The sequence below is a fragment of the Stegodyphus dumicola genome, chromosome 4, assembly GCF_044657685.1.
Source record: "Stegodyphus dumicola isolate Sdum_Otavi_A_Nest chromosome 4, ASM4465768v1".
Taxonomy (NCBI): domain Eukaryota; kingdom Metazoa; phylum Arthropoda; class Arachnida; order Araneae; family Eresidae; genus Stegodyphus; species Stegodyphus dumicola.
The window spans coordinates 10,517,323-10,531,768 of NC_140771.1; the positions used below are offsets into that span (position 1 = coordinate 10,517,323).

Consider the following 14,446-nt stretch of genomic DNA (forward strand, 5'->3'; position numbering starts at 1 on the left):
TTGTCTTCAAATTTTGAGAGGTCATTTATATAAATCAAGTAGAGAAATGACCCAAGGATGGAGCCTAGGGGAACACCAGCAAAAGAGTGTGCAAAAGTGTCGAAAAGAGATACAATTCCCTTGTCTCACTGAGAAGTATCTGTTGTGAAGACATGATCCGATTATTTGAACCCATTCCGAGGCAAGGTCCATCTGTACTAGTTTGTGCGTAAGTCCTTTATGCCAGACGCAGTCAAGTGCTTTGACCACGTCTATAATAAGAATAGCTGCACTTTATTTATTGTGTACAGTTGTTCCGAAGAATTTTGAAATCCGTACTAATTGTTGATCAGTTGAGGGGCCTCGCCAAAACCGTGTTGTTCATCTGCGACTTGTACAAAATATGACTTCAGTGTGTTATAGATGATGCGTTGAAGAGCCTTTTCCAATGACTATAGTAGACTAATCAGCCGAGAGATCTTTAGGAGATTTCCCAGGCTTAAGAATGAAAAAAATGTTTCCATGCTTTCAAGTCTGTGGGAAGCATGATTTGGGAGACATGCTTTAAAGATACCTGTCCATTTGGCCGATGGCGCAGTGTGGGAGATTTTTCAGAAGTTTTCTTGGAATGCAGCTGCTTTCAATAGACATTTTTCAGCTGATGCGGTTAATTATAGTATTTCATTAAGTGCGATTAACTCAGATTTTGTTGTGAAGAAAAGTTTATTCAATTTTGAGCCGATTTGTCAGTGTGCTGATCAAAGTCTGGAGTTCAGACTAGAATCATTCAACTTGAAATGTTCCTTCAGATGCGTTGTAAAAGCAGCAGCTTCATCCTGATTTGAACTGAATTCATTAGCTTATAAAAAAAAGTGCAGGCTCATAAAACTTCTGGGAGAATCGTTTTAGACCTTTTAAAATGTGTTTTAGAGGATTTTTCAGAAAATCGACTTTGCAGAAAATTGTCAAATGTCACCAAATACAAAGTCATCGTCAAGACCTCTTAAGATTAAACATTCTATCTCGCCTTCTGATTGAGCTATTTTCTTAATTTCAAAGCCGAATTAAAACTAAAATTCAGAATTAAAAGTTTTGCAATTTTGTTCAACAAATAATGCAAAACATTGCAGCCAGAATTAGATTAAATACGAAATAAGCCAACAAATTGCCACTCTAAAAGCTGTAATAAATGAAAAGAAATTCAAAATATTACAATTATACATCAAAATAAAATTAATTTAAATCAAAGAATTACATTATTTACAATATATTCGTATTCTGTCATTGTAGAAATGGACAACTGAACTTCAGAACGAAACAACTACAAAGCAGTTCATTAAAAAATAATATGAAAAATTTGGTATCGATAGTGTGAAAGATACAGAGCGATAATGAAAGTATTTTTAATCACGGATGATACTGAGTTAACAAAGTTTAAAAGTTTGAATTCAAAGCTTTTATAAGAGCTTTTATAAAGCTTTTATATTTTTTTATTAGGAATTAAAAAATTCTAAAGTCAATTGTTTGCATAGCGTATAGAAATATTGTTGGGACAAATATACTATTAAAATATATCTGAATGCCTAATTATTAAATAACAAACATATTATGATATTCAACGCTTTATTACCTTTGTAGGATTGAGCAATGCCTTGTCGGACCTCGAACCAGGACCTCTCGAATACGTGCCAAGTGTACTACCGTTACACCACGAAGGCACGGAGAAAATATCTTGTAACCTTTTTACTTACTCTTCGTTCAAGTCGATGATAAATCAAAATGAGGGAAAATAAGAGAAGAAAAAAAATGAAATATTAGGTGTGAAACGTGTTTGTTCCCAAAATATAATATGACATTAAGATACCTTTAAATTTCCTTCAGTCTTGTTCATTTTTCCTTCTTGAAGTAACATTTTCCCTTAAAGCAACATTTAATACGAAAATGAAAGTTTAATTATTTTGTATTTATAGTTACTATATATCACTTTAAGTGAATAAAGCTTTATATTAGACCTGGCATTCAAAATGAATTAACAGGTCAAGGGCAAAAACTATAAGGAAGGGGAAGAATTTTCAACGGCGTAATTCCTCAAGTTTGCGGCCTAGGGGAAACCAGTTTCGAAGGGGAAATTATTCGATTTGATGATGTCAATGAAAGGGGGGTTATGTTATTCAGCTTTCGCCGGTATTTCTGAGACACGCGAATATTAATAAGAAATAACCAAGCATTACTTACTGAAACATCAAATAAATTTTAAAAAATAATGATTTTTTTGGATGAGCTATATTAATTTATTTCCTTAAAGTGCAGTGCTGGATAGTAGAGTAATTATCGCAGGCTCGCTGCTTATCTGAAATCCAGTGGGATATTTCAACTCTTGTGTCGGGCTAGAATGTCCGTGTGGGAATTTCCGCGTCTCTTATATGCAAAATATTGATCGGGGAAAGTAAAGAATCACCCACTGTTTGGCGCGTTTTCAAGAATTGCACAAACTTCGTATCCACGTATTTTCACTTAAAAAAAACATCACAGAATTCCCCAATCTCGGCATTGCGCACTCCCTTGACTTTGTCCATGTACACTTTGATCTATTTTCACTTAAAAAGTGAAAATAAATTGACAAAAATCCAGTTCTTCTAACGCTTGTAAAAAGCGTCAAACAAAACGCGCCAAATAAGTGGATATTCTGCCCTTCACCCCATTGATTTACCCATGCGGTGCACATTATTAGACAACTTTATCAATAATGAAACCCGCTAAAGGCTAATGGGTTTACCCCTGCTCAGTCACAGTATAAGTATAAAAAAAGAAAGAATTCAGAGCAAGCCGTATCTTTCTAAAAAGATTTTTTTTTAATGGAGAAAATTAAATGCTTAAATCAGAAAGCCAACTGAACATTCGGTTAAGATTTAAAACTTGTGTTCAAAAAGTGGTTCAAACTGGTATTCAAAATTAACGTTACTTATACAAAACGTGATTTTGAAAAATAATTGGTTTATTTTAATAAAACTTCTAACCTCCAATGAAGTTGCCCAGCGCCATTCATTTTAACGCCCAGTGCAGTGAGACAACAAACAGAACCCTCCGAGAGTTACGGGTTTAGGCCTGAAATCTCAATGTTCCTCGAAATGTCATGAATAAATGGTATTTTCTTGATTTTAATTTAGAGACTACTCTCTTTGTATCTAGATTCCTTTTCTTTCAATATACATCCAAACCGAAATTGACTACATTAACAGCTAGCAGAATTTTTCATGCGTGATGAATAAAGAAGTCAGCCTTCTATACAGAGTTTTCCGGCCGTAACGTTGAGAGCGTAAAAGCTTTGTGACATGGACATAAAATCAGAAAGAGCATAAACATGGCGTCTCATTGCTCCTGCTAACAGAGTGGCTTTGCTCACAAGAGGTTCTCATACTGTAAATGAAACTTTTGATCGCAGTTTGTGGCCACAAATTTCGTTCTCTAAATGTAAGGATTTTAATATCTAGAGATTCCTGCCTCCCGTTATCGTCTTTAAAATAAAGTTCTTTTCAATGGCTTGCTAGAAGAGATTCAGCTAGGTTCAAGAAGCTCATCTCCATAAAGCTGTACTTTCACGGTGCTCGTATCGAAGACTTGTAGTGTTCAGGTAACGGTTTGTATCATCCTAAATTTTCATAATGCAAGAAAAATAGCATGATAACAATGAGAAATAGAAACTAGATTTATTGTTTTAATGATTTATTGTTTTAATGAGCTCAATTTTACATTATTTTCATTACTATTAAAAAGAACGTGGATAACTCCTCAGAAAAACCTACAAAGGGAATAAATCAATTTACAGTGTGATGCGAATCTTAGCTATAGATGTGGATTTGATTAACTTTTATTCATGCTTTGCGCAATATTAATAATAATTTTGTATGGAAGTAGATTTATATGTGAATTAGTGATTTTTGTAGCTGCAAGCTAATTGTCTGAGGAAAAAAACCAATTGACTTGTGATGAAGAGTTTCTTTTAACTTTCTTCAGGGCTAAAAACTTTATTAGAATCGAAATATGCTATTAAATACCTAGTTGTAATAAGAAATAAAGAATTTTATATTTTTTACATACATAAGTATTCTTCCTGTGTGTGTTGAAGAAAAATTTCATAAATAAAAGAAACAGGGTTATCATTATTTATTTTTAAGTTTTATCCTCCTTCGAGAGATTTCCTCTGAAAACTTGAAAACTTTTCATTATTCAATATTTACAGTTTTAGTTAAAGATACGAAATTTAGTGATTAATTCAGCACATTAGGATCATTTGAAATAAATATCTGTTTGAAAATTTAATATTTAGCTGTTAATATACTGGAATTATGAATGTAACCAACAGCAAATTAATTTCTAATTTGGTGAAGTCCAATTTTTTTAACCCTATATATTGACAATTAAAACTTGCCAAGTTAGAAATCCGATATCAAAGAAAGTAATAAATTGTTTTTTTAAATGAATTGAAGAATATTGCACATATATTATATTACATGTGTTAAATGAATTATTTTAAATTAATTAATGTATTAAACATTATTATATTAAATGAATTGAAGAACGTTGTCCATTTAATATTTTTTCGAAGCCAGAGAATAGAAAAATTCAGCTGTGCCTTCTGTAGTTTTCAAATGATGCATTTGCTATAACTTATGCCACAGGAGTACGTACAGAAAAATGCAATAATTTCCTTAACCACTTCCCAGTTTTGCCCGAACGCCGTTCGGGTACTTGTAAATGGCACTTTTTTGATTTTCCTGAGCGGCGCTCGGGCAAAACTTTTTTCTAGTCTAATACACTGATTTGCCCGAATTTTTTGTTTGTTTAGTGTGTAATGTTTCTAATAGATGGCGCTAGTAGTCCAGTAAAGTTAGAATTGCAAAACAACTGGTTTCAAGGTTAGGTTTTACTGAATTCTTTTACGCAAATAAAGGCGCGAAATTTCTTTTCTCTAGCTCCGGTGTTCCGGTTACTGCGAATACTATTTGTTTTAAATTTGGAGCTAAAATAAAAGAAGAAATGAATGATAATGAGAAGCTTATAACTGAAGATATAACTCTGATATTGACTCAGATAAAGAATCTGAAATTTCACTAAATGATTCTGGAAGTAATGACAGTTTGTTGTCTGACTTCTCTAGTGATGAAGAAACGGAAAGTATAGATAATCTAACGTAAATTTGGAACTTTTATGAACTTGATATTAATAATCCTTCTTTCTTGATATCAATAATTCTTCTTTGGAATCGAACAGATATGTTATAACAATAAAACATTTTAAATTCTGACATCTATTTTTGTAAAGTGTGTTTTCCAGTTCGCTTACTTGTTCGAAAAAAGCCAACTTTAAGGAAATATGTGCTTTTTACGATGAAAATAAAAATTAGCATAAATCAATAAATTCAATACTTGTAATAGTTCTGACTGCTGATTTGGGTTTATATAATGACTTTCTTCATAAAAATGTTTATCAAAAATATGCTTATTTTTTGTCATAATATGACGGAAAAAAGAATCTGTTAAGTGGTTAAAACGTCACGTTTTTAGTACTGTTTTCGTCACTCATTATAATGATTTTCAGTAACATATATTGTATAAGCAGGAAAAGTCTCTATATGGCTTTCTTTCATTTTCATATTTAAAATAGTATAATTGCGAGTGCATAAAACTATATTAACTAATTTTATTGCATTAAAAACTGTCTCTGTAATTTGTTTGGCAGTCTAAAAACTTTTATTAACCCATTATTTGAAGAAATTTCGTTATGATTTTATATTGGATTTCTAATTACAATTAAGGATTTCTAATTATGCCAAGAACAGTGTGAGAGTCACTGATATAAATAATACAAAATTCATTGTCTTGCTTAGCATTGATAGCATTGATTTCATTGATTGCTTAGCATTGATTTCAGTTACTGTAGCTCATTAAATGGGTTTAAGTTTTATTTTTATTCTTCGTTCTTATGTCATCTTTCAGTTAAAAAGCGTTAAAGAATTTAACTAAAACTGTAGTAGAAAAATTGTGTTTTCTAATTTAAGAGGAATTTCCTTGATAATAACAAATTCATTGGAAAAACATTGAACCAGGTATGTATGTATTCAATATATAGTAAAGACACTACCGAAGATCGATTAAAACAGAAAAACAGTACTTTATACTTTTACAACGAAGACACAATATTTCATATTACTTACTACAACTCCATAAATTAAATATGCTTGAACAATAATACTAACATCTTAAAATGCTTCACATTACTGCGAAAGGCAATATTATATTTTTTAAAACAAAACAAAACAAAAAAATAGTACTTCAAATTTTTACAACATGAAAACAATGTCTCATATTACTTATTACAATAAATTAAATAACATGTCAAAACGATTACAATATTACAATTATTGCAGTAAATTAAATAACATGTTATAACATTAAGAGTAACACGTTAAAACGCTTCACATTACTGCGTAGGACAATATTACATATTTTATATATATTTTTACAATAAAGAAACAATGTCTCATATTACTTGTTACAATTCTATAAATATGCTTGAATATTAAGACTAAAACATGTTAGAATGCTTCACATTACCGCGTAGGAAAATATTTCAGAATTTATTGCAAAAACCTACTGTCCGTATTGGTTACGTGATTAAACGTTCGGTATATTTTGCAGCAAAAATATACCACCGCCTATTTTTTATTGCAGAATTGTTAAGAAAATATAATTGAAGCTAAAATTCAATAAGTTTTATCTTTTCAGATATATTAATTTTCCTACCGTAATATGAATTGCAGTAGGTGAGGAACATTCAAGGAAACTCCTGTACAAACAAATGCTTGCCGAATTATTGGACAACAGAAAAAAAAAAGAAATATGATTTATGAGCAGAAAAACGATTTGACAGTCAAGGAATAAATTTCTACTAAACAAAAACGCTTGAGAGCATATTTAAGATTCGGGTTCTATAAGCTTAATGCGGTATATTAGTCGCCTGGACATAAACCAGCTGCTGGAGTTACTGAACTTGAAGACATCTGAAAACAAAGAGAAGATAAAATAAGATAATTAGCGAAATCAAAATAAATAAGCAAAATCAGTTAATCAGTTAATCAAAATCAGTTGATAAAATAAGCAAAATCAGTTAAATAACAAATGACTTGTAAACAATTTACCAAATAAAAAACTCTGATGTGGCCAGCACATGGCCTTCTGCCACTTCCATGGTTTAATTAGCCACGAGCTTATACAATATCATTTTTGAATGATTGTAAATAAAGTATAATTTATTGTTCCAATAAATAGAAATGTCTGTAATACGAAAATTTTGCAATGTATTATATTAGGTATGAACGGCCGTATGTGTTTATTTCTTTCGTAATTTATATCAACATAATCAAGCGTATGCATACCTCTTTACTTTTTTAATTGATAATTTTATTTTACTGAGGAGCTGCATAGCATATAATTAAATTAGTGTTTGATTAAAGAAAATTAAATGTTTATAATATACAAGTTACTTATAATTTAATCACCGAATAATAAAATTAAATTGAAACGTAATTTAACGTAGTAATACTAAATAATTTATACCAATATAATCTTTGATTTAAGAAGTTTTGTTTTTCTAATTTTTGTAAATGGCAACAGGGAATTTGTTTATTTACAGACAAAATGGTATCATGCTCTGAAAAAACAATGTGAGTTCACTGGTTGTGGAAAACGCAATCTTCGAAAGCAGTGTTGAAGCGATTTCTCCGTGAATTTCATAAACCTCCACCAATGGAACAATCAATTAAAAGATGGTTAGGTACTACTTTGGTAGACGGTTGCACGGATTTTTGGCGATTTACATTGGCGCAATTGTTGGCGCGGTTTTTACAGTCGTCAGCCATCTTGAAAATGCTGTTTTTACGTATTTCACGCATAGTAAAGTATTCGAAACTTTAAAAAAATAAATATCGTTAAAAATAATGGATTAATTTTTTGTTGAAAACGTTGTTTTTTTAAGATGGCTGGTAAATGTAAATAAATTCATTTACTAAGAGTATAAAATGCTAAAGTAAGGTTAAATTATTACTTTCATCATATAATAGAATAAAAACTCCGCTATAAAAACATTGCGCCAACATTTAATTGGAATAAAGGCTGATCTTTGGAATATGATAACTGGCAGTTTGGCGACATTTTGGAGGAGATAAAGGTTACTACCTAGGACTTTGGTAATAATGTGAGAAGTATCCAGTTCCGATTACGCATTATTTTGTGTGAGGGAAATGAGAGATCATGAGATATGTCATATGACATTAATGGACGAATTACAGTTCTTTAATCGGAAAAGGGGGGGGGGATTTGGAAAACTGTAGTACTATATTATTTTGTATTAAGCTTCATTGTGTGTTGTGTGAAATAGTGGAAGTGTGCGTGCCACGTAATGAAGATTCTGAAGATTAGGTAAGTTAGTATTTTTAATCATTTGAGGATATTATTTTTATGCATTGTTCTAAATGTAAGGAGTAAATAAATTAATATGATATTATTGGAAAATTGTTATTAGCAAGGATTTAGTTCGAAGTAATTAGGATTGTAATCTAATTTTTATTAATTTAATGTATGTGCTTATTTATATTTTAGTAGTGTTTTCTAATTTAATTATATTTTAATTTAATGATCGTGATTTTGTGAGTTATATGTTTGTAGTATTTTCGAATACGTTTGAGTAGAATACGTTGAGTATTTTCATGCATTTTCGTGAAATGTTTCTAATTTATGAGAAAAAAGCAGTGTACATGGATATAGTGAAGAGTGTGCGCAATGCCATTTTTGTGCAATTCTGGGATGTTTTTTTTAAGTAAAAATAAGTCGACGTGTACATGGTTTAGTGATATTTTAATTAAATGGTAGTTATTTTGTGAATTTTATGTTTGTAGGAATTTGGTATACGTTTCAGTTGAAGTAAACGTGCATGGAAGTAATTTAAATATTTGACACTAAGTATTTGTAACCATTAGTAATGTTTGCGGTATGAATTCGTTGGTGACTTTTATAATATAATAGATAATTTAGAGGTAAAAGTTTTTGGATATTTTATTTATTTTATGCGTGGAAATGTTCATCTTTGGAAAGGGATATACTTTTTGCCATCTGGTAATTTCATATATGTTCTTTTTACCGAGTTTAAAGATTCACAGAATTTTTTTGCATTTTCGTGCAAATTTTTGTAATTTATGAGAAAATAGCAGTGTAGATTTATAAAGTTAAGAGTGTATGCAATGCCATTTTTGTGCAATTCTGGGATGTTTTTTTAAGTAAAAATAAGTCGACGTGTAAATGGTTTATGTGTATGTGCTATTCTGAAAAACGCGCAAGGAGTTTGCGATTGTGCACTTTTTCCAATTTTGCAGTTAATATTTGTCATGATTAAGCAGTTTTGTTACATAAAATTTCTAGCATAAGTGTAATTCGGCTAGTAGATTGTTGGAAAAAGTGTTCAGTAAATAAAAAGAAAAGAAGACAAAATGGCGGCGAAAAAAAAAAAAAATAGAGGGTTGCTGTAGCATAGTTGGTCGTCAAATTTCCGCCAAAAAATCGCCAAGTTACCATAATCCAAAGATCAACCGGAATAAAATATTACTTAAATTGAATATTGAATTAAAAACATTAACCAACGTTTAAAAGAATTAAATTTTTAAATTACTTAAATTCAAATCCTTTAAAATAAGTTTTATAGGATATAATTATTTAACATTAAAACATATATGGCAATAAATATCTCAGGAATTTTTGAAAAAAGTGTATTAATTTTTTAATAAAAATTGAAGTATACAATAATAATGTAAAAAAAAAAAAAAATGTACTTACATTTTTTTTAAGCATTTTACCTTAAGTATATTGATAAGTACCAGAAAAAACATCTTCATCTGTTATCCCCATCTCTCGCACTTCATTGAAGAAGCAATTAGCGAGGTTTCCTCCAAAAATTTTTAATAAATTTTCTTTGACCCTTGTAACAATAAATAAATCTTTCATTAGGAAATCCAGGTTGGCCAAAATAAGGTCTCAAACGGCAATTTTTTTATGCCGATACCAATAATTCTTGGTAATTACCAATAACAACATTTATCTTCGAAACGGAGACATCCATTCGCTTTGAAATCTGAGGAATTCGAAGAGATGAATAATAAAATTTTAAAATGGCGCGGTAACGCACAAATATTCAGTAACCAATCAGGGAGCAGATTACATCACGCACAGAATTAAAATTATTTAAATAATCCTTCATAATAAAATATTATTTAAAAAATTGCAAAATTAAATTGTATTTTAATATTTAACAGCCATAAGAAATGTTTAAAACATTAGATTAAATTTATAGATATTAAAACCAATTACTTTTAAAATAATGTGACGTCATTCATTACATCATTCACAACATAAAATTCCATAAAATATGATAAACAATAAAATTTTTATTTCAAATAAAAATGCAAAATTAAATTCATTTTTATTATTTTGAAGTCATAAATAATATTTAAAACACGGAATTTATGCATAATTAAAAGCATTATTTTTTAAATAAAATGACAACAAAGTATCGGTTACCATAAATAGCTTGTCCAGCAAAGGGTATACCATAAGTCGTATCGCTCGCCAAAACAAAATAGCCAAAATCCGTGCAACCGTCTACCAAAGTAGCACCGATGGTTAAAATAGTTTCGGGGCACCGAACATTTTGTACAGAAAGGAACTATTCGTTGGAAAATACATGCTTTTCAGAAGGCCATGATTTTCAGAAAGGACGCTTGGAGGCCATGCGTCAGTGATGCAAATGATGTTTCCGTCATCCGAGATGTGTTTGTACGGCAGTCCTAGTAAATCAATTCATCGCTTCAGCTTGCAAACAGGAATTCTCAGATGCACTATACATGATGTTTTACATGAACTGTTGAAACTGACTGCGTATAAATTACAGATTTGTCAACAGATTAAATCTAATAATCAAGCTGATAGAAAAGAATATTTCTGTAAACATTTTTGACAGTATCAGTAATGATGATCAATTTCTTCAGAAAATCATAGTCATATTTTTTTCGCTCGCCTTCCCTACATGCCTTTGTGGTGTGGTAGTCTGCAGGCTGGACGCGTATTCCAGAGCTCCGTGGTTTGATTCCCGGCGAAGGCGTTGCTTATTTTTCATCTCTCCTCCTTCCAATTAACCTAATGTCACTACAAGCTTATGACATTGGAGGAAGCAATCAAAGAGAAAATGCCAGAACTGGCTAATTGCAAAGAAATCTTATTTCGCTACGACAGTGCGAGGCTCACACATGTTTGCAAAATGCAGGAAATTATTCGAGCTTGGTTAGGAAGACTTGTTGCATCCCCCATACAGCTCCGACGTTGCACCATTCGATTATCATATACTTTGAAGTTTATAATACTTCTTAAATATTAAAAATTGCAGCAGTAACGATACCCTCAGATCGCACTTGGTTCAGTTTTGATAAAAGCCGAAAGTTCTATGAACGCGGAATCGTGAAGTTACTAGAAAGATTGCAAAAGGTTTTCAGACAGAATGGATGACATTTGACTGATTAAAATTCATTTTTATATGGATAAAATAAGTTTCGTTTCACATTAAAATACTAAAATTATTTTCTTGCGAATAAAAACACCAAATAGATGCATAACAATACAATAATAATCTGTACAAGTCATTTTAAATTTAGCCTCTCTAACCATAGTTGACAGTATAAAGAAATATGACATTCTGTTATCTCAAGAATTCGCTGACTATGATTTCGCTCAGACGGAACCACGAAGATTTCGTACGAAATATCAAACAGAAGCCGGTATAGAAAAGATGATTTGTATGAAGCTGAGCACGCGTAAGGTACAAACAAAACTTACTGTGATTCTTTATATACTGCTATGAATTTTTTAGGTTATTAGTCATCTTTATTACACTGCAAAGTTTCGAAATTCCAAAGAGATTTCGAATTACTCTATTTATGCAGTTTCTAAAATGTTTTTTTCATCTGTTTACAAACTGAGAGAAATTTTTATAGAAAGGACATAATAGTCATTACATAAAAGAAATAAGTCACTTACAAACACCAGTCCATGGAGCTTTAATTTTCTCGTCGACCGGTGCCAAATGAGTTTGTACTCTAAATGCGGAAATAACAGCTTGGAAACTAGAATTTTCGTCTTTTTCATTCAGATTTTCATCGCTGGTTGGAAGGTCGAGAATTCTAAACGGCAAGAAAAAAAAATAAAATCATTGATTACTCCGAAATCGGGAATTCAGAGTGATTATTGGAAAAAACTGAATCAAAGTGTAATTTCTGTTTTTAAAGAATGATATCCAAAATAAGAAAAACAAAATGGTGACTGCAGTAAAACCCAAATTAAAAACATTAAAAACATTTAAAACATCCCGTCCCATAAATATTGCTCATTAGAAACTGTGGCGTAATAGAATTAATTTAAAGTAATATATATTTTTAAAAAAAATACTTCTTCTTCTTATGCTCTACAGCAGATTTCCAGCCAAGTCAGCTACTGTCATTTCGGCCGTCAGCATCCGTTTTTTCTCAGTCAGCTTTCGCCATCTTGACCCAGCCAGTGTGACAATTCTTCACCTGTTGACAACATTCTTTAAACACTTTTCTACAGTGTTTAGCCACCTCTTCCATGGCTTTCCTCTTCTTCTTTTCCGTCTGGTTTCTTGAAACGTTAGTTTCTCCACTGGGTTTTCATCTCCATATTTGTATATATGAAGTGGCCATCTTGGTTGCCAGGTTTTAATAACTTTTATAAAGTTTGGTTCTCTAAAATTTTGCTGTAGTTGAAAATTACAAGGTCTGTTTCCAAAGTAATGCACCCCATTTTCTTCTGCCGCGACTATCCGTCGTACAGCGTTGCCGCTTGCACAGAAGGGTGGGTGGAGTCTTGAGAACATAGCGTGACCAGCGTCAGTCGACTCCGAGCTCCTAGAGAGTCACAGTGCCTGTTTCATGAATCCTTGTGTGAGTGCTCGGTCGAAATCAAAATGGAAAAAATTTCCAAGCACCGATAAGCGAAAAGTTTTGTTTCAAACTTAAGAAAACGCCGTCGGAGACTTTTGGTCGGAAATTAAAAAGGAGAATTGAACGTCGGAGATTAAAATATCCCTCAAAGGACAACATTTGGAGACCCTGGAGAACAAACATCAAGGCGGCTACGAAGAGGTTACTAAAGGATATCCCTATGACGGACTTCCAGGACGCAAATAAAGCATAGAAATCGCGTTGGAAGAAGTGTGTTAAAGCAGGAGGGATGTATTTCAAAGAATATTGAGTAATTGTACGAATCGGTTCAATAAATGTCTTAAAAGAAAAAGGGCCCATTTCTTTTGGGACAGATATTGCATATTTTATTCTGCACATTCCATTTTCTCTCACTATTTTTATTTTCTTACTGTATGTATATTATTTATTATATACTATATCTATTATATCGATCTATATTATCTCTTACTGTATATGTTATTTCTAGTAGCCGAAACCTAAAAAAATGGCTCGTGCCCGCCATAATAATAAAAAAAAAAATATATAAAATAAACTTCTGAATAAATTCAGAGTTTCAAAATGTGCATTATAAAATTAGAAATCTAAATTTACTAGCATGCTTTACCATTACTAGCATAATTCTTAACTGGTATTAAAATTCACAAATATCGAATTCATATATCTCAAGAATATCCCACTACTTGCAAGCAATCTACACGAGCTTTGCTAGTGGAAAAGAATAGTTAGATAGAATCTCACATTTACTAGAACCAAATAACCTCAAACGAGATCTGCTGACTTTTACTCTGCAAATTTGCCAGTGATTCTACAGTAGGGCGTATTATATTATGTATATTGACACATTGTTTATTTTGTCTGTAATATATTTCCTTATTCATGAGGAGATAATTAAGCGCAAAAGATGCTTTTTAATGTTATGAACAGCAATTTCTTTTGCTTTACAGCAGTTTCTTTGCTTGCAATTGTAATCAGCAATTTCGATGCTTTTTTTTCGGGGGGCGGGACTACTAAACCAATTTTGATGAGCCTGTTCCAAGAAAATTCGTTGTAAAAGAAAACTAAAGAGCTACATCATAAAACGTAACAAAAACGTACGTCAACCAATAAATCAGCAGACCCTTGAAAATTAAAGGAAAACGAACATGTAGCTATGGAAAGACGAACATCTGAGGAAGAATACAAGAGATTAATTGGCCATGCTTTTCCTAGCTACTGGTATAAAAATTTTTCTCCTGGCGCCATCCTTTGATCCAAAAGTGAACGAAACGCAACTAAGAAACGAGTTCTAAAAAAAGCTGACGATAAAGAAGGAATTAGAATTAAGATTATGAAATAAAACGGAAGGAATTTTTTATGGATGTGAAACCCAAA

The 14,446-nt window shown here is 31.4% G+C and overlaps 1 protein-coding gene across 2 annotated transcripts in view; it reads right to left on the reverse strand.

Moving 5' to 3' along the window:
- Positions 1-4,126: 4,126 nt before the first annotated feature.
- LOC118186942 (SEC14-like protein 2) overlaps positions 4,127-14,446 on the reverse strand; it is a 68,110-nt gene continuing 57,790 nt past the window's right edge. For both annotated transcript variants that reach the window (XM_035357121.2, XM_035357120.2), the window contains 2 exons: positions 12,114-12,256; positions 4,127-7,039 (listed from right to left, as the gene is read on the reverse strand). In XM_035357121.2, coding sequence (XP_035213012.1) covers positions 6,954-7,039; positions 12,114-12,256 — 229 coding nt within the window. In that variant the 3' untranslated portion in view covers positions 4,127-6,953. The remainder of the gene's footprint in view (positions 7,040-12,113; positions 12,257-14,446) is intronic.